Raw genomic sequence first — 21,269 nt, forward strand, 5'->3', positions numbered from 1 at the left:
TCTGAGAATCCCCACTACGTCGAAAACAATCATATACGACATCAAAAACTCGTCGGAAAAGCGCCGTCGCTATCGTCGTCAATCTCGATACCCTGCCAGCATTTCAAAGTTCCATTTCATCCTCATCGCTACCACAGACTCGTAAATGTCACCACAACCATCGCGAACTGTGATGGGGGAAGCATATCAAAAAGTACAAAATGTACATGAAAGTATTTTGCCATCACTACTGTTTTTTGTGAAACGCCAAGCGCAACCAGCTTGTTATATTTTATTTAAATAAAAACGAAAATAAAGTTCTGAAAACATAGATATTACGCTTAAAATTGTGAAAGGTATGTGATGAACAGTTTTCGACTTTCCAAATAGAATATAGTGATCGTTTTTCAAATATTTTTCCAGGCACGCTGTCTCCATCGAAAATAAACAAACTGGCTGATAGACGCTGCAATATGTAACTTGCTACTTAAAACTCAACATCATTCTTTTATTAATGCAAAAAATTATGTTAAATGTGATGAGATAAACCGAAAAATGTTATATTTATAAGAAATTATAAATGTTTAATCAAATCAATAAACATCTACACAATCGTGTTTTACTTGACCACAATGATTCTTCTACAATTGCCTTAAAATGCACTTTTTCTGATAGTTTGCAGGGGTTCTTATTGGCGTCCTTCGAAATTGATCTAAATAGGCACCTAATAATTGCACTGATGAGAAACTTTTTCGTAGTAACTTAGCGTGGTACAACTTCTCAATAGCGACGGCGCTTTTCCGACGAGTTTTTGATGTCGTATATGATTGTTTTCGATGTAGTGGGGATTCTCAGAAGCACCCCCAAATTCAAAAAATGTTGGCAGGGAACACTCACGATCGAAACTTGAGACAAAAATAATCTACCAACATTTGGAGAAAATCTTACCAAAAACTAGCAAAAATATTACTTTGCAAAAATTTATTTCTTCAGAAAGTTTTGTCGAAATTTTATCTCAACACAAAATTTTGTCAATTTTTTTTCCTTTGGAAAATTTTGTCAAAATGTTATTTCTACACAAAATTTTTGTCCTTTGGAATTTTTTTGTCAAAATTTTATTTTATTTTTTGTCAACATTTTATTGCTATATAAATAACCATGAATTCTACCAATCTACCAAACAATAGAATTCTACGAACTGTGGCAACCGTGATTACAATACTACGGTAGTCTTTGTAAGCGGATATAAAACTAAAGGCCGGTATGCACTTCTAGCGAAATTTTCGGTAGCAAAAATGTATTTAAGTCTACAGCTGAGTACTAAAGGGTGATTTGTTAAGAGCTTGATAACTTTTTTTTTAAAAAAAACGCATAAAATTTGCAAAATCTCATCGGTTCTTTATTTGAAACGTTAGATTGGTTCATGACATTTACTTTTTGAAGATAATTTCATTTAAATGTTGACCGCGGCTGCGTCTTAGGTGGTCCATTCGGAAAGTCCAATTTTGGGCAACTTTTTCGAGCATTTCGGCCGGAATAGCCCGAATTTCTTCGGAAATGTTGTCTTCCAAAGCTGGAATAGTTGCTGGCTTATTTCTGTAGACTTTAGACTTGACGTAGCCCCACAAAAAATAGTCTAAAGGCGTCAAATCGCATGATCTTGGTGGCCAACTTACCGGTCCATTTCTTGAGATGAATTGTTCTCCGAAGTTTTCCCTCAAAATGGCCATAGAATCGCGAGCTGTGTGGCATGTAGCGCCATCTTGTTGAAACCACATGTCAACCAAGTTCAGTTCTTCCATTTTTGGCAACAAAAAGTTTGTTAGCATCGAACGATAGCGATCGCCATTCACCGTAACGTTGCGTCCAACAGCATCTTTGAAAAATACGGTCCAATGATTCCACCAGCGTACAAACCACACCAAACAGTGCATTTTTCGGGATGCATGGGCAGTTCTTGAACGGCTTCTGGTTGCTCTTCACTCCAAATGCGGCAATTTTGCTTATTTACGTAGCCATTCAACCAGAAATGAGCCTCATCGCTGAACAAAATTTGTCGATAAAAAAGCGGATTTTCTGCCAACTTTTCTAGGGCCCATTCACTGAAAATTCGACGTTGTGGCTCGTTAGTAAGTCTATTCATGATGAAATGTCAAAGCATACTGAGCATCTTTCTCTTTGACACCATGTCTGAAATCCCACGTGATCTGTCAAATACTAATGCATGAAAATCCTAACCTCAAAAGAATCACCCTTTATGTTCAGTGTTCAAGCTGAAAACCCGCTTATTTTCACGGTTACTTTTTTAATTTAATTATAAATACAAAATAGTTCACAATCAATTCCTTAGATCTTTTCCATTCATTATTTCACAAGACTTTTTATAAATATAATCGTCTTCATAGAGATTTTTGTACTTTTAATTTAGTGTTTTGGTGAAAAATACGAACATAGTACTCACCTTACAACAAAAAAACAGGGCTGTGTACACAAATTTTAAACCAGCTAATCGCTTTTAAAAATTGTTAATATATGTTCCAAATATTCCTCAAATAAATTGTTTATTATTTACAGACCTTTTAAACTTTTACGCACACAATGATTGTAATAAATTAAATGTTTGCTGCCAAAATATGCTTTTGACAACCCTGTTATTTTCATTAGAGGTGCGTACCAGCTTACGAAATTGAACGCTACCGAAAATTTCGTTAGCATAAATAGCAATGCATTTCTTATGGGAATGAAATTTTTCGCTAGAGGTGCATACCGGCCTTAAAATTGAATAGTTAACAAACAAAATTTTGATTTCTTTAAAATTCAGTCTAATGCGTCGTACAGACTATAAGTTTTTCCGGACGGAATTTCTGTGTTTGTAAAAAATCTTACAGTGTGTCCAATAGATACGACAATCGATCCCATAAACATGCATCAGTATCGATTATGCCCTCGGACTTAACTTATAATGTGGCCATGTGATATGTTCGACATGACCACTGTCGTCCGGATAAACTGCAAGGCGCATAAAGGAGCTCTTGAAAATAATCTAGCAATGGAAATTTTGTTGAATTTTAGTGAGATGGAAAATTGTATTTTCCATCTCTGTTGCATACTAATAACACAATGTTGGCACATTTTTTTTGAAGCAAATTTTAAATAATCGATAATAACGCCCCACTTTTGGTAATAAAAATATCCATATAGTTTTTTTTGGGTCAAACGGGACCTTTGTCTACAAATAAAATAAAAACATATGAATCGATTTTCCCATTGTAATTAGAAGGCTATGGCCTTCATGCGCAGCGGATGAAATTTGTTCCTCCATGAAGGTCTACAAATCTAATTGGATGTCGGTTTATATTGATGCTATGTTTAATTATTGAATGATATGGACCAATTTTTGGATGATTATTAGAAAGCATATAATTCAGTTTATTCCTCTAAGAAGCTCCGAAACACAATTTTGGAGGTCAGTTTACATGGGTGCTATATAAAAATATGTCCTTATATGGACAAACTTTTCTCTGTTTGTTAGAGAGCCTATTCCAACACCACGTACCACATTTCAACCCGAATGGGTGAAATTTACTCCTGAAGGAGGCTCCGGAAGTCAAATCTGGGGGTTGGTTAATGTGTAGGCTATATGGCCCATTAGCAATATTATCCGACCTATATCACAAATAGATAATTGTGCCAACTTTCTAATCGTTCGGATGTCAGAGTTATTTTAACAGACATCGATCTAGCTATTTCACCACCTCCCAGAGTATACAGCCGTTATGGACAGCCTGTTTCTGTATGTCGAACGAGTTCAATCGATCGACTGAAATGCATAGAAACAGCTGTTTTTTGGTTATAAATTCAGCTGTTTGTTTCCATTTTAGTCGATCGACAGAGCTCATTCGACATACAGAAACAGGCTGGGAATCTGCGACCCATATCGATACAAGAGATTGACAAAGTTAGTAAGTAAAATTGGTTTGGACTATTGCGATTGAAGTTCCAAAAAGTGCCTTTGCTCACCAATGCAGAAGAAATTCCTTCCTAGAAAAAACCAAGAAATTCTTTGGCTTCACGAAAGAGGCCAATTACCGAAGGTTGTTTTCTCCGAAGAGAAGCCATCGCAAATTGGGCAGTTTGTGAGCAAAGAAAATGTTCGGACTTTCTTGCCAATGAGATAAACTGAAAATTTACACCTACGATTAGCGAGCACAATTCATGCGTAGATGATGGTAATGGTGTGGGTACCGTAAAGGCATATGTTTACTCCCCGTTCGTAGTTTTCACCGACGTAAATTTCATTTGCGCATCAATATTACAGTTTTGTAATTTATTTCTTATGGGAGAAAAATGTAAATAATCGATAATAACGCCTCACGGAATTTTCGTTAGCATTGCATGACTGACATGAAGTTTCGACCGGAGGTGCAGAGCGGCCTTTACCCCATAAAAACAATTTATTATAATCAATTTATTATACGTTTTATTAATAGTGTAGTGCAAGTACAATGGACATTTCAATATAAAGTCGATAAAATAGTTTTGCCATTTTTTTAGTTGTAAGAAAATTTAAACAGCTGATTACCAAAAATTTTGGTCTCTTATAACTAATAATCTGAAACTAAGATCTACCTCTGATTTTAGATTTATTATTTTGATTTAACAGTTTGTTCATAAATGATTGATTTCCTCCTGATCGATTTAATGTGATGGCAGTCTCAATTTCTTCTTTACTTTGATCCTTATCGCCCCAACCCCAAATGGGGTGGGTGCCATCTCCAGTCCGTTTTACACGATTCTTGATAACTTCTGGTGAAACAGTTTTTAAATCATAAGCCCAGCCGATTTTGGCAAAGAATCTTATAAATGCTGTACTCCAGTTTAAGGAAAAACCAAATTCGGATGTTCTAAAATCCCATGGGAACGCATGATGATAATTATGCCAACCTTCACCAAATGTCACAATACTGGCAAATTTATTTTCTGCTGGTTTATAATCTCTGAAATATTTCGAAAAGTTATTACCATGGACAATATAGAGATTGGTTTTTGGTCTTACTTGTCGTAGGGTTTGTTACCGTACATATGGGATAAACTGTTGACTGTACCCGTCGTATGTAGACTAAAAATCCAACGAAATACGCCAGCGACGAAATAACCGTTCTGAATGGTTTCGTTCCAAAAATACATTGGTATTATAGTTGGTACAATGAAGCAAAATAACACAGACAAAATAATGTAATACCTGAAAGACAGGAAAAGGCTGATGATTTCATTTGTCTTTCCTTTGTGTACCGATAATGCAGTTTTGTCATGTATTTTTATTTCAGAGATATAATCGAAAAATTAGTCGATAAAGACTTTTTGTAATTTTCAATTTTCAAAAACGAAGCTATTTGATTTTCACATCATTCCACATTATTTATTGTTAAAGGTGAGTATTAAGTTCGAGTTTAACCGCTAGAATCGCTAAAGTGAAAACTAAATCAGTAAGAAAAATGCATGAAATTATACATATTTTTTGCAAATTTTATTATAACTTAATGGGGAAAAGCCCAAAGCAAATTTTCACAAAGTTTGTATTCCTTAAAATGGATTATTAAAGAAAAGTAATCGTGAAAAAATTACGTTTTTAGCGGCTAAACTCGAACTTAATACCCACCTTAACAAACAAATGTCTCACGAATTTTTCCGTATTAAAAGTAACAATGCAATTCTTATGCAGAGCGAATAAAGGTGAATGCCGGGTTTTAGAAATTGAATTTTCGTTTCAAATATTGAAATGCATTTATTATAGGTAGCAAAGCTAAGACCGGCGTGTAGCTCTTACGGAAATCTGTCATTCTTATATTGAAAATCATCGATACCGCAAATGTCTTATTCTATCGTTTAAAACGATGTTATCGAGTGTGTACATTTATTCCAATAAGAAACACATGGTATTCTTTCTTTTGGCACATCCAAAGAAAGAATACTTTCCTCCGGAATGAAATTTTAGACATACGAAACTGCAAAAGCACCCCTGCCAATAACGCAGTTTTCCGTCGGTGACAAAGCCTCAAGGAACATTCCTTAACAAATATGAGTAGCGGAGATTTCTTACCAGAAAATAAACGAAATTACCTACTGTGTAATATATCTGCCAGTAACACAGTTTTAGTAAGATCTTATGAGAGCGACATGCAAACAGTCGATAACAACGTATATTGAGTTTCCGTTTGCAATTATAGCAAATACTTTTTTATTAAGATCTTAAGAGAGCGACATGTAAACAGTCGATAACAACGTATATTGACTTTCCATTAGCAATTATAGCAAACCATTTCGTATGGGTAGCAGAAATTTCGTTACAAGTACATACCGGTCTTAAGGTTTAAGCCCGCGATTAGGGGAGAAAAATATAAGCTGTTAATAATAGCGTCATTCGAAAATATTGCAGGGCATTTCTTATGAGTAGTAAAAATTTCCTCTAGGTAAGCCTATTGGGAATTAACAGCGTATTTCTTCTTCTAGTTAAGCATACTTACTTGTGTTGAAACATAATTAGATAATTATTTTCCAAATCTGAAAAATCAATCGTTTTGGACTTGGCTACTACGTCAGGATGTTTCTTACACAGTAGCCATCCAATCTGTGAAAAAAAGAATCCGCGGTTGGCATTATGGGGATCAGCATTCGTTTCGGTATATTTATGATGGACCCTATGATCACGCACCCAGTGATATAAAGAAAATTGTAAACTCATCGTCTGCATAATTATTAACATTATTTGTAAAGGCCATTTGGCTTTGAATGAACGATGCGAATATAGACGATGGGATCCAACTGTGGTTCCAATGGTGCCCAATACGAAACACACAAAAGCTGTAAGGAATCCAACATTAAAGTTATTTTTCTTTTGCAATAAAATTTTGATGTATAAAAAAACTTTTTGTATTAGCATAATACAAAAAAAAAATATTGTACGATATTTGTCCAAAAGTGTAGGAAAAATATAAGTTTTATGGGGACCCTTATAGAAAATATCGTTTGATACCGGTAAAGCAGTTTCACAGTGTACTTCTATGGCCCGATATGCACTTTTAGCGTAAATTTCGTTTGTGTGCCAATAACAGACTAGAAATGTAAGCAGTCGATAGCAGCGTTGCACAGAATATTCGTTAGCAAAAATATTGCAGTTTTTATTGGTAGCGAAAATTTCGCTAGAGGTGTATACCGGACATCAATTATTCGATTGTTTACAAACAGCCTTGCCACAACGAATTTTTATTTTGGACCAAAATTTTTCCAAAATTCTTACCAGCGGACCATTTTGCCAAAATAAATTAATAGAATTTAAATGGTAAAAGCTTTCCAATTGGTTTCAATTTTTTTTTCTACTCAAAATTTTTATTTCTTTCTAAAGAAATTTTTGTCAACATTTTATTTCTATGGAAAGGTTTGTCAAAATTTCATTTCTATAGAAAATTTTATCAAAATTTAATTTCTATATAAAATGTTGACAACATTTTTTTCTATAGAAAATTTTGTAAAAAATTTATTTCTGAAAAGAATTTTGTCAAACTTTTATTTCTATAAAAAATGTTGTCACAATTTTATTTCTATAAAAAACTTTGCCAAAATTTTATTCCTACTGAAATTTTATATCTATAGAAAATTTTGTCAAAATTTTATTTCTATAGAAAACTTTTTTAAAATTTTATTTCTATGGAAAACTTTGTCAAAATTTTATTCCTACAGAAAATTTTGTCAAAATTTTATATCTATAGAAAATTTTGTCAAAATTTTATTTCTATGGAAAAGTTTGTAAAAATTTCATTTCTGTAGGAAATTTTATCAACATTTAAATTCTATATAAAATTTTGACAACATTTTTCCAATAGAAAATTTTGTCAACAATTTATTTCTTTAGAAAATTTTGTAAAAATTTTATATCTATAGAAAATTTTGTCAAAATTTTATTTCTACAGAAAACTTGGTCAAAATTTCATTTCTATAGAAAATTTGATCAACATTTAATTTCTAAAGGGTGATTCTTTTGAGGTTAGGATTTTCATGCATTAGTATTTGACAGATCACGTGGGATTTCAGACATGGTGTCAAAGAGAAAGATGCTCAGTATGCTTTGACATTTCATCATGAATAGACTTACGATCTGCCACAACGTCGAATTTTCAGTGAATGGGCCCTAGAAAAGTTGGCAGAAAATCCGCTTTTTTATCGACAAATTTTGTTCAGCGATGAGGCTCATTTCTGGTTGAATGGCTACGTAAATAAGCAAAATTGCCGCATTTGGAGTGAAGAGCAACCAGAAGCCGTTCAAGAACTGCCCATGCATCCCGAAAAATGCACTGTTTGGTGTGGTTTGTACGCTGGTGGAATCATTGGACCGTATTTTTTCAAAGATGCTGTTGGACGCAACGTTACGGTGAATGGCGATCGCTATCGTTCGATGCTAACAAACTTTTTGTTGCCAAAAATGGAAGAACTGAACTTGGTTGACATGTGGTTTCAACAAGATGGCGCTACATGCCACACAGCTCGCGATTCTATGGCCATTTTGAGGGAAAACTTCGGAGAACAATTCATCTCAAGAAATGGACCGGTAAGTTGGCCACCAAGATCATGCGATTTGACGCCTTTAGACTATTTTTTGTGGGGCTACGTCAAGTCTAAAGTCTACAGAAATAAGCCAGCAACTATTCCAGCTTTGGAAGACAACATTTCCGAAGAAATTCGGGCTATTCCGGCCGAAATGCTCGAAAAAGTTGCCCAAAATTGGACTTTCCGAATGGACCACCTAAGACGCAGTCGCGGTCAACATTTAAATGAAATTATCTTCAAAAAGTAAATGTCATGGACCAATCTAACGTTTCAAATAAAGAACCGATGAGATTTTGCAAATTTTATGCGTTTTTTTTTTTTTTAAAAAAGTTATCAAGCTCTTAACAAATCACCCTTTATATAAAATTTGGACAACATTTTTTCCTATAGAAAATTTTGTCAAAAATTTATTTCAATAGAAAATTTTGCCAAAATTTTATTTCAATTTTATTTCTATAGAAAATTTTGTTAAAATTTTATTCCTGTAGAAATTTTTGTCAACATTTTATTTCTATAGAAAATTTTGTCAAAATTTTATTTCTATAGAAAACTTTGTCAAAATTTTATTTCTATAGAAAACTTTCTATAGATATAAAATTTTGTCAAAAATGTATTTCTATTGAAAACTTTGTCAAAATTTTATTTCTATAGAAAACTGTAGAAAATTTTTTCAAAAATGTATTTCTATAGAAATTTTGTCCAAATTTTATTTCTATAAAAAAATTTGTCAAAATTTTATATTTATTTATAAAGGGTGATACGGTCAAAATTTGGTCAATATAAACTTGACGTATTTCTTTCAATTTTGCATTTAAAAAAACACCCCTCATTTTGAAGGTGTGTATGTGTAGAATATTGCTCCTATTTTGATTTTGGAAATCACTCTTCAGTTGTCAAAATGCCGTCCAAGCAAGAAGAGCAGCGTATCAAAATTTTGCTCGCGCATTGCGAAAATCCGAGCTACTCGCACACAAAGCTGGCAAAATCGCTAAAAGTTGCCAAATCAACCGTTACAAATGTAATTAAAGTGTTTGGGGAACGTTTGTCGACAGCCGGGAAGTCTGGATCGGGGGGAAATTGAAAACCGGAAGCCGCTGAGACGACAAAGAGAGTTGCCGGTAGTTTCAAGCGAAACCCTTACTTCTCTCTCCAAGATGCCGCAAATAAGCTGGGTGTATCGTCTACAACCGTGCATCGAGCCAAAAAAACGAGCCGGACTATCGACTTACAAGAAGGTAGTGACTCCAAATCGCGATGATAAACAAAATACGACGGCCAAAGCGCGATCCCGGAGGCTGTACACAACGATGCTGACGAAGTTTGACTGCGTGGTAATGGACGACGAAACCTACGTCAAAGCCGACTACAAGCAGCTTCCGGGACAGGAGTTTTATACGGCAAAAGGAAGGGGAAAGGTAGCATATATTTTCAAGCACATAAAACTGTCAAAGCTCGCAAAGAAATATCTGGTTTGGCAAGCCATCTGTATCTGTGGCTTGAAAAGCAGCATTTTCATAGCTTCCGGGACTGTCAACCAAGAAATTTACGTGAAAGAGTGTTTGAATAAACGCCTGCTGCCTTTCCGGATTTGGCATCTTGCCATTACGGTAATAAGGCCATGGAGTGGTACGCCGCCAACAACGTGCAGGTGGTTCCCAAGGACAAGAACCCTCCCAACACGCCAGAGCTCCGCCCAATTGAGAAACACTGGGCTATTGTCAAGCGGAACCTAAAGAAGACCACAAAAACTGCTAAGGACGAGCAGCAGTTCAAGGCAAACTGGCTTTCTGCGGCGAAGAAGGTGGGCAAGGTGGCTGTACAAAATCTGATGGAAGGTGTCAAGCGTGAGGCCCGGCAATTCGGATTTGGAAAAGCTAACTGAATATTTTTCCTGAATTTTATACTAATTGAACTTGAAAAAGAAATTTAATTTGATTTTTTAAATAAACCATTTGACCGATTTACACGCGTTTTCCCTTGACCAAATTTTGACCGCATCACCCTTTATTTTCCAAAATCAACCAAAACGTCACAAATACCCTGCCAGCATTTCAAAGTTCCATTTCATCCTCATCGCTACCACAGACTCGTAAATGTAACCACAACCATCGCGAACTGTGATGGGGAAAGCATATCAAAAAGTACAAAATGTACATGAAAGTATTTTGCCATCACTACTGTTAGAAGAGCCATTTTATTTTTTGTGAAACGCCAAGCGCAACCAGCTTGTTATATTTTATTTAAATAAAAACGGAAATAAAGTTCTGAAAACATAGATATTACGCTTAAAATTGTGAAAGGTATATGGTGAACAATTTTCGACTTTCCAAATAGAATAAAGTGATCGTTTTTCAAATATTTTTCCAGGCACGCTGTCTCCATCGAAAATAAACAAACTGGCTGATAGACGCTGCAATGTGTAACTTGCTACTTAAAACTCAACATCATTCTTTTATTAGTGCAAAAAATTATGTTAAATGTGATGAGATAAACCGAAAAATGTTATATTTATAAGAAATTATAAATGTTTAATCAAATCAATAAACATCTACACAATCGTGTTTTACTTGACCACAATGATTCTTCTACAATTACCTTAAAATGCACTTTTTCTGATAGTTTGCAGGGGTTCTTATTGGCGTCCTTCGAAATTGATCTAAATAGGCACCTAATAATTGCACTGATGAGAAACTTTTTCGTAGTAACTTGGCGTGGTACAACTTCTCAATAGTGACGGCGCTTTTCCGACGAGTTTTTGATGTCGTATATGATTGTTTTCGACGTAGTGGGGATTCTCAGAAGCGCCCCAAATTCAAAAAATGTTGGCAGGGTACTACCAATCTACCAAACATTGGAAAATCTACCATTTTTTGTTCGAGACATATTCCAGATATTGGCCACACTATTGCGACGTTCAGATTATAAGTTTATCCGGAATCTTATAGTCTGGACGGCGTGTGTAGCCAGTGATCGATTGAACAGTTGTCGATTATTTTGTTATCGCCGACAATTCGTAGCGTTTGAACAGATTCTTTACAAATTTCTGTTCCTCTTTATTCAACAAAATAATAGTATTTGGCAACTTTTTTTTTGGTAAAATCATGGTACAATTATTTATAAGGTAGTGGTTACACTAGCACAAAAAATTTAATCATGAGAAATGGTATGGAAATATTTTTTAAGTGAATAATATTCAACTAGGTGCACGATTTTTTGAACATTTTCACTATTTTTATCGCTTGTAAAACATACATTATTTAAGTGTATTGAACAAAAAAGTTGTTAAAAATAAACAAACAAAAAAATTGTTGGAGGTAGGAGAAGGAAATGTAAAGGCCGGTATGCACCTCTAGCGAAAATGTTTATTCCCATAAGAAATGCATTGCTATTTATGCTAACGAAATTTTCGGTAGCGTTCAATTTCGTAAGCTGGTACGCACCTCTAATGAAAATAACAGGGTTGTCAAAGTTTTAAAAGGTCTGTAAATAATAAACAATTTATTTGAGGAATATTTGGAACATATATTAACAATTTTTAAAAGCGATTAATTGGTTTAAAATTTGTGTACACAGCCCTGTTTTTTTTTTGTTGTAGACGTAAATAAATTTTTACTACCGAAAATTTCGCTAGAGGTGCATACCGGCCTTTAGCAAAAGTTGTTAAAAAAAAACAAACAAAAAAATTGTTGGAGGTAGGAGAAGGAAATGTAAAGTAAAAAATTTGTCGGAAAAGCATAGTTTTCTGACAGCAATTTTTCATTTAAGTTTTTTTGGTAAAAATATTACATTTTAAAGGGAAAATATTAGGTAAAACTTCTGTCGGAAGAGCGAAGTTTTCGAGATATCGACCCTTGAAAATTGACGTATAGGTGGTTTGAGACTTTCTCCTATGGACAGAGTCCATAGTGTGCTAATACGAACCCAAAGCGGATAGGTGGACGGCCTTCGGCCATGCTTCGAGACTTTCTCCTATGGACAGAATCCAAAGTGGGCTAACGCGAACCCATGACCTCTCCGGGTCCATGTTATTCTAAATATATTACTTTTTGGATGATTGTATGCGGTAGATACTATCGCAGCGGGCCCGTAACTTCGAAAATAGCTATTTCCAATAAAAAGTGGTATATAACATTTTGTGTTTAGAATCGAAAAGAATACACGCTGGCCAAAAATTGGACCAATCGGACTACTTGTACTAAATTAGATTATCTTTCATATAGATACATATGTTATATGTTTGAACTTACCAAAAACATTAGTCTTCCATTGAGCTGATACTAATGCCAGATAGCCGCCATAAAATGCTGCAATATGTGATACACCGAAAAATAATACTCTAAGCCAAACAATTTGTAATTTTTCACAATCGGCAGATGTTAAGGCTGCTATGTCTTTCTTCAAGGCTCCATCGGATGTTTCTGCTTCATGTTCGTATAGAATGCCTGTTGTGCCACTATTGTCCTGAGAAAATTGTTCGTAATTTGCTGTTTTGTGGTGTGGTGGCATTTTTTTCTGCAAACTAAAATGATTTTCGTTGAGACTATATACGATTCTTTGTGCAGTGTGCAATTTAATTTTTATCCCAAAAACAGTTTTTTGTAATTTTATAAATTTGGTTTTGATATCATTTGTGGTGAAACTAACAAATATGTTCATTAGCATAGAAACTTATCAACAATAATTAAAATTTTTATCCCGGGCTGTACTAGTGTGACTGGCACACACATTAGACTCTCACTAAATCTTCTCGTGTTGATCGTTAATAAACATACCATTGACTTTTTAAAATTCGAGAAACAAAAATAATAACAGGACAATTCGAGTTAATTGAATTAAAAAAAATTAAATCATTAAAAAATTGATTGTTTGGTTATTTTTTTTTATTGTTTAATTATTATTCATGTTAGCCTGATACCGAAACAGGCAATTAGCGTCCAAATGCATTATATCTACACCCAGAAAAAAGTGTCTTCGAAACTAAAGGAAAAAATGTTCATCAATTTAGTTTAGCCATTTTATATCCATTAAGTTAAATTTTTGTTTGAAATAATAAAATTTACTTGTTTCAATAAAAAAATCCTAAAATGAAAGCAGTTAGGAATAGTTCATTAACTAGAATAAGGCATGGAATTTTACTAATACTGTTTTCTTCGCTGGGTATAAGAATTTACTACTGAACAAGAAAATTGTATTTACTGATAACAAAGCATTCGTAAAAATAAACAAAAGCCAAACTAAAACAAAGTTTCCTAAAATTTAGTAAAATTTCTTATAAAATGATAATTCTGACTTCCTTTATTATAGAAAGCTTATCATACATACGAATAACAATTGGCATAGAAAAATATTTTAGTTCATTCGTACTAAGAATTATTCAATCCTTTCAAAACTTAAGGAAACACATTTGTTAGAATATAGGAAATTTTCCTATATTTCTTTTGTCTACCTGGAATAGATACCTGTCATCCATGTAATCGATATGTTTGCGCGTGGGTTGCTTTTTAGTTGGAATCGCGGTGTTATGGTATACTGAGAGATTGTTAAAAAATAATATAGTAAAATAATATACTAAATAACAAATAATATATATAAAATATTTTAAATTAGTGAGAAAAATTTTCGTTTTTTTAAATTTACGTTTTATTAAACGTAAATATCAATATTCGTGATGGTGTACAAAGAAAGAAAACACCAACAGAATAACAACCCCTTCATTCATCAGGTAACATTCAGGACGCTAACCTCTTGTGAAAAAATTGGTTTATGATTTTTTATATTTGTAGGTATTGAAATTGTAAAAGGAGGACAAAATCGTTAGGCAGCAATTTATTAAAAGTGAAAGGTACAAGAAGAAGAAAAACATTACGTTTTACAGTTGATAACATTTCATGGAAATTGGAAATAGTGGAATAATAAACTAATAGTTCCATGATGTTGATTCTTAATAAATATATTTAATAAAACATATCTTTTATTGAAGAAAAATTGCCTATATAAATAAATAAAATTGTATTTAAAAACGAAGATAAGCAGTTCTAATTTTGAAGTAAAAGGTTTACCACAAGTATGTAAGATTTATCCAAATGAATGAAAAAAGTTCAATAAAATCAATCCATATATGATTTCAATTCAGTTAAATTTTTTCATTCTGTAGTATAGTGGTACATAAATATAGGAAAATGTTAACTAATATATGGAATACGTTCTACCTAATTTCTACCAAAATCACATCGTTCAAACAAATAAAAATGTCTTTGGCGCTATACGAAGTTCTACTTTCTTCGCAATGAGTTCATTTTAACTTAAAGAAGGGGTCACTTTTTTCTGGGTGTAATTTTACAATTATTAATCGAGCTTTATGGACATATTTAGATTAAGGATCATGATTAATAGAGTCATTGAAAAGAAAACGCCAGATACAAATCTATACACGCCTGGACTGTACATGTTTCTGTTCGGGCGAATGAACCTTTCCACAGCCTTTATTATAGATCTGGCTGGGAGAGATAACTCAATTTTGGGCCCTTTATGCTAACTCCTTATGGAGAAAACAGTTTCTGTAAGTTGTTACATGTTGTTGTAGTTGACTGCAGGGATGGAAAATAAAATTTTTAAGAAAGTACAAAAAAGGTATTTTTTTGAGCGAAAAAGTACTTTTCACTAAATTTCAATAAAAACTCCATTAGAAGATTATTGTCAAGAGCATCTTTAGACTGAATTAAAAAAAAATAAAATTTTGTTTGTCAACTACTCAGTTTTTTTTTTTAGTTTTATATCGGCTTACAAAGACTACAGTAGTATTGTAATCACGGTTTGGTAGAATTCATGGTATTTCATAAGTTTTCTGTAGATAAATAAAAAAAAATGTTCACAAAATTTTCTATCGAAATAAAATTTTGAAAATTTTTTCTATAGATATAAAATGTTGATAAAATTTTATATAGAAATAAAATGTTGACAAAATTTTCAACAGAAATAAAAGTTTGAAAAAATATTCTATAGAAGTGTTGACAAAATTTTCATCAGAAATAAAATTTTGACAAAATTTTCTATAAAAATAAAATTTTGACAACATTTTCATCAGAAATAAAATTTTGACAACATTTTCATCAGAAATAAAATGTTCACAACATTTTCATCAGAAATAAAATGTTGACAAAATTTTCTTCAGAAATAATATTTTGATAAAATTTTCTATAGAAATAAAATATTGACGACGTTCTCTATAGTAAAAGTCATAGTCAAAAACATGATTCTATTGAATTTCAATACTGTTTTAGTCAAAAAAAGCATGTGATTCTATATTACGCTTCCACAAGAATACTTTCTAGATAAGAAGTTGTCAAAATTTTATTTCTACAGAAAATTTTTTCCATTTTTTCTTTTGAAAAATTTTGCCAAAATTTTATTTTATTTTTTGTCTAAATTTTATATCAATAAAAAATTTTGTCAAATTGTTATTTCTATAGAAATTTTTACAAAATTTTCTATATATTTTCTATATTTTGACAAAATTTTCTATAGAAATAAAATGTTGACAAAATTTTTTATAGAAATACAATTTTGACAAAATTTTTTATAGAAAAAAAAAATTTGTCAAAATTTTCTATAGATATAAAATTTTAATAAAAAATAAAATAAAATTTTCACAACATTTTCCAAAAGAAAAAAATGGACAAAATTTTCTGTAGAAATAAAATTTTGACAACATTTTTACAAAATAATATTTCTTTGTAGTTTTTGGTAAGATTTTCTCCAAATGTTGGTAGATTATTGTTGTCTCATGTTTCGACCGTGTCTGTAATGGTTCCCATTATTTTAGTACGCAATCGATAACTTCTTATCTAGGAAACGTAATGTAGAATCACATGCTTTTTTCGACTAAAACAATAGGGAAATTCAATAAAATCGTGTTTTGACTGTGACTTTTACAAAATCAAGATTTCCCGCATGAACTTGTCTGTTTTGTCAAATTTGTAAGAGACTATTAGGAAATAAGTTTGTTAAAGTCTTTTTCAAAACTGATCAAAACTGATCAAAACTGTCTACATAAAAGGTACTAAATCATTCGCGGGGGTACTACGGTACTGACCAGGGTGAAAAAGTATTGAAAAAGGTTCTATAGTACTGCATTTTCCATCCCTGGTTGACTGTAGAAACAATAAGCATTGTTCGACTGTTCACCATTTAGGTGAATTCTAACAAATTGGCTTTCTAAAAATAAATTTCGTGTTGTTGCATTACTATGTAACAAAACGAAATGAAAATAAGATTAAGGGACTTGTAAGTTATATGAAAAGATGATGTACAGTGGGAGAAAAGATGATTCAATTTGTAAGAGGAAATTTCCCAAATGTTTTCTCCATAAAGGCCGGTATGCACCTCTAGCGAAAAATTTCATTCCCATAAGAAATGCATTGCTATTTATGCTAACGAAATTTTCGGTAGCGTTCAATTTCGTAAGCTGGTACGCACCTCTAATGAAAATAACAGGGTTGTCAAAAGCATATTTTGGCAGCAAACATTTAATTTATTACAATCATTGTGTGCGTAAAAGTTTTAAAAGGTCTGTAAATAATAAACAATTTATTTGTGGAATATTTGGAACATTTATTAAAATTTTTTAAAAGCAATTAGCGGGTTTAAAATTTGTGTACACAGCCCTGTTTTTTTGTTGTTGACTTAAATAAATTTTTGCTACCGAAAATTTCGCTAGAGGTGCATACCGGCCTTAAGGAGTTAGCATAAAGGGCCCAAAATTGAGTTATCTCTCCCAGCCAGATCTATACTAAAGGCTGTGGAAAGGTTCATTCGCCCGAACCGAAACATCTACAGTGCAGGCGTGTATACACAGATAAAAATAAGTTTGAGAACCAATAACTTTTGTTGGAAAACCAATAACAAAATTTGTTAATTTTCCTGCAACAAACTAATTTGTACTTTTAATAACCATTATTACAAAAAAGTTGTTAGCAATCGTTACCATCAGAAGGCAACAAATAATTTGTGTTCTCAATAACATAATTTGTAAGTAATTTGTTGAGCATCCAACAGAACAAAATATTTGTTGTTGAACGTTACGTTTAATCCTTAACAAATATTTTTGAATTTGAACGAAAAAATTTGTATGTGGTTTGTTGGAGTCTATCAATGACTGTAACAAATTTATTGGTGTATTGACAAAAAAATAAATTGAAATTGATAGAATTATTGCATCAAAATTGCCGGAACAATTTTGGAGATAAGTACACACAGAGAAGGAATATGATCAAAATGCTATTTTTGGACGGGGAACATGTAACATTTTTTGTGTCGAAAATCCTATACTCAGTTTTGTAAATGTATGACGATTTTAAATTTGAGTAGTTCAGGGTCTAGCAAGCATTTTTACAACTTTTTGCCCAGTGATATATATTCTAGTTAATTAGAATTGTAATAACTCTGATCCCGATATTAATATGGTTTTATTAATTATCTCATACAACAAACACATTTAAGAAACTACAAAATTGAAAAATATAAATTTTTCACAGACATTTATAAATGCTATTCTGTATTCTCTGATGAATGAGCTCTTTGCTTGCTATCATACACGTGCATGTGCTATTACTCATTTTGTTCTAACGGTATTCTTCGCATACTTCTTTTAGCTTTCGTACATGTTCTCAGCGATGTGCGCATAACCAGTCTTGTATTTTTGTTTTTGTTTTCATATCGATAGCAATCAACTATTTTCGCAACAAAACAATTTGTTGAAAATTCAGAATATTTGTATTATTTCCTCTGTCAAGCATCTACAAACACATTTCAACAACAAATGCCTCATATTCAGTAGACAAATTTGTTGAGCATCAGCAGATTTTACATACAAATAAAGTTGTTAATATTTATTTGCAGTTATTTTTTTGTGTGTAGATTTGTATCTGGCGTTTTCTTTTCAATGGCTCTATTAACCATGTTCCTTAATCTATATCTGTCCATAAAGCTCGAAAAATAATTGTATAATTATAATTTTAATTATCGCACATGGACTTGTCATGGAACGGAAATACTCCGTTTTCGTATCCAATGCATTTAAATTTAATAAATGCATTTCTTCATTTATTTAAATGAAGAAAATAAAAAAAAATCAATTTCACTTGTTAACCAATTTCACTTTTTATTTTTTATCAATATTTTTATTACACTTTAATTTTTTCTCATTATCAATTTTTTACTTTTTCGCTTCTACCGGTGGTTGAACATGAGCCTGTTTATACCACAATCAAAAACACCTTAGAAAACAATGCGTAAATTCAAATGTGACATCAACGCATAACATTCTAGCTATTTATCGATTTTGTTGTTGTTGTTTATTATTCAATGCCATATCTAGTATAACAAGATTTCAAATCTTATAAATGACTATACTAGAACTTATAATTATGCATTAATAATCTTTGAAACAGATAATAATGTTTAAAGTAAATGATTAAAAGATTTTTTTTTAAGCAGTACAGTAAAATGTACTGACAAAATGTAGAGTACAGAGAATGAAGCCGCCGATTTTAGCCGCCGCCGACTAGTTTTTACGAGTCGAAGCCGTCGCCGAATTTGTCGACTCATCTCGACTCAAAGTTAGCCGCCAATTAATCAAAAATATTGATTTGAATCAGAAAAAAATAATTATTATTATTGCATTTTTTTGTCAAAATGTTTAACTTTCCACCCAAAATCCGTCAGTATTAAGTTGCTATAATAATTTTGCAAAAATTTGGCTCAGAACCAGAGAATGAAGCCGACCCATTTTTGCCGGCGGCGGCTGACACTAATTTTTTGCCTCCGGCGGCGGCGGCTTGATGGCTAAGCCGATATAAAATCGTCTATTCGGCGGCGGACAATTATCCATTATAAAATCGATTTGAGGTAATCCGAATGGTAATGAGATTAGTTGTACAACAAAACTTACAATCAAATTTTCATTTCATTTACATTTTCTGAGCTAAATGGTTGCAAAGCTATTATAGAAACATGATACTGATGAATTTTGGGTTGAAAGTTAAACATTTTAACAAAAAATACAACAATTATTAATAAATTTTTCTGATTTAAATCAATATTTTTGATTACTTGGCGGCTAATTATGAGTCGAGATGAGTCGATATATTCGGCGGCGGCTTCGGCTGGAAGAAACTGGTCGGCGGCGGCTAAAATCGGCGGCGCGACTCGGCGGCTTCATTCTCTGCTCAGAACATTTGAATTATGTGTAAATGTGATTGTAAGATAAGTTGTACAACTAATCTCATTACCATTCGGATAACATCAAATTGATTTTATTATGGATAATAATCCGCCGCCTATAAGACAAATTTATATCGGCTTAGCCGTCAAGCTGCCGCCGCCGGAGGCAAAAAATTAGTATTAGCCGCCGCCGACAAAAATGGGTCGGCTTCATTCTCTGGTAGAGTATCAATCAATCATTCAAATAATAAAAAAAAAATCAGGAATACAATCTATAAAGCTCTTTTTTAAATACAGATGCATTGCTTAAAGTTTGTGTTCGGTTGGGTAGGGAATTCCAAAGACGTATGACGTATACGAAAAACTGCTTTTCAGAAAGTGCTTTTTTTATGAATAAAAAAAATAAAGAAACAATCTCTCCAACTGTGAAATTTTTAGTAAATAATATTTTTTTTTTTTAGTAAAAAAAATGTACTTAATTTGAATTCGTTTTTGTTTTTATAACTAGCTTTTATCAAATTTGTAAAGTATAATTTTAATTTTTTTTATTTCAAATATATGTTAACAGCCCTTAAAGAATTAATAAAATGGCACAAATTATTAATATTTTCTAAAAGAAAAGTGCTAAATCCCTTCTAGAATATTTACGAATTTTTGAAAATATTAAATATGTATTAAAAATTAAAAAAAAATGAAAATATATTTAATAAAATCTCTCCTGTAACGAAATTTTTTATAAAATATTTTTTTGTGGAAGTAATGCAAAAAAAAACGAATTAAAATGTTTTTTAAATTTTTTTACAATTGTTAATACATATTTAATATTTTCAAAAATTCATAAATTTTCGAAAAGAGATTTAACATTTTTTTTGAGAAAATATTATTAAATTGTGCCATTTAAGAATTAATAAAATGACACAAATTATTAATATCAAAAAAAAAAAAACTTGTTAAATTCATCACTTCGGCGCCAATTTTTTACCACTTTCGGATATAAAAATAAGCATTTTCAACACTTTTTGGGTGACCCTTTTTTTGCATGGGGATGTTATCGTTTTTATGATTTTATTTTTTCCATTCAAAAAAAAAAAAAAAAGTGAAAATTTTCATAATTTGTAAAACCTTCTCCAAAGGACTTTTTTTTACTTTCTCGAAAATAACTTTTTTATCCTTTACGGATTTTCAAACCTTTTTTGGCGATATTTTTTCCAAACTTTAGACAATCCCGGTTTGGGCTTTAAAAAATATTTGTGGATCAACTTTAAATTTTTTGTTTGCTGAGTGCTTACTTTCCCTGGGATCGGTTACAAACTAAATAATTGGCAAAAAGAACAATGTATTTTATTCGCTTGCTATATACCTTTACAAATTGCTCGTGATGTTTTATTTTTATTTTCCACGAGACTGACTAATTAATCAGTATGGCTTATTTCTCATCAACTTTTTTGTATACAAATCATTTTCGACGA

The 21,269-nt window shown here is 32.1% G+C and overlaps 1 protein-coding gene and 1 long non-coding RNA gene across 3 annotated transcripts; one reads left to right on the top strand and one right to left on the bottom strand.

Annotated features, from left to right (window-relative positions):
* Positions 1-181: 181 nt before the first annotated feature.
* Positions 182-612, top strand: LOC142219649 (uncharacterized). Its single transcript, XR_012717690.1, has 2 exons — positions 182-335; positions 403-612. It is a non-coding gene; the product is annotated as an uncharacterized LOC142219649 (long non-coding RNA).
* Positions 613-4,432: 3,820 nt separating this feature from the next.
* LOC142220664 (acyl-CoA Delta-9 desaturase-like) lies at positions 4,433-21,205 on the bottom strand. 2 transcript variants are annotated; one of them, XM_075289937.1, is made up of 5 exons: positions 21,090-21,205; positions 12,828-13,099; positions 6,504-6,840; positions 5,036-5,221; positions 4,433-4,976 (listed from the first exon to the last, which is right to left on the bottom strand). In XM_075289937.1, exons 2-5 carry the CDS (start codon positions 13,084-13,086, stop codon positions 4,598-4,600), a joined length of 1,161 nt encoding a protein of 386 aa, XP_075146052.1. In that variant the 5' UTR covers positions 13,087-13,099; positions 21,090-21,205; the 3' UTR covers positions 4,433-4,597. The 2 variants fall into 2 exon arrangements, with proteins under 2 accessions (XP_075146052.1, XP_075146045.1); XM_075289930.1 differs by having other exon boundaries at positions 20,989-21,146.
* Between the last annotated feature and the right edge of the window lie 64 nt (positions 21,206-21,269).

This window comes from Haematobia irritans, chromosome 1 (genome assembly GCF_050003625.1).
Source record: "Haematobia irritans isolate KBUSLIRL chromosome 1, ASM5000362v1, whole genome shotgun sequence".
Taxonomy (NCBI): Eukaryota; Metazoa; Arthropoda; class Insecta; order Diptera; family Muscidae; genus Haematobia; species Haematobia irritans.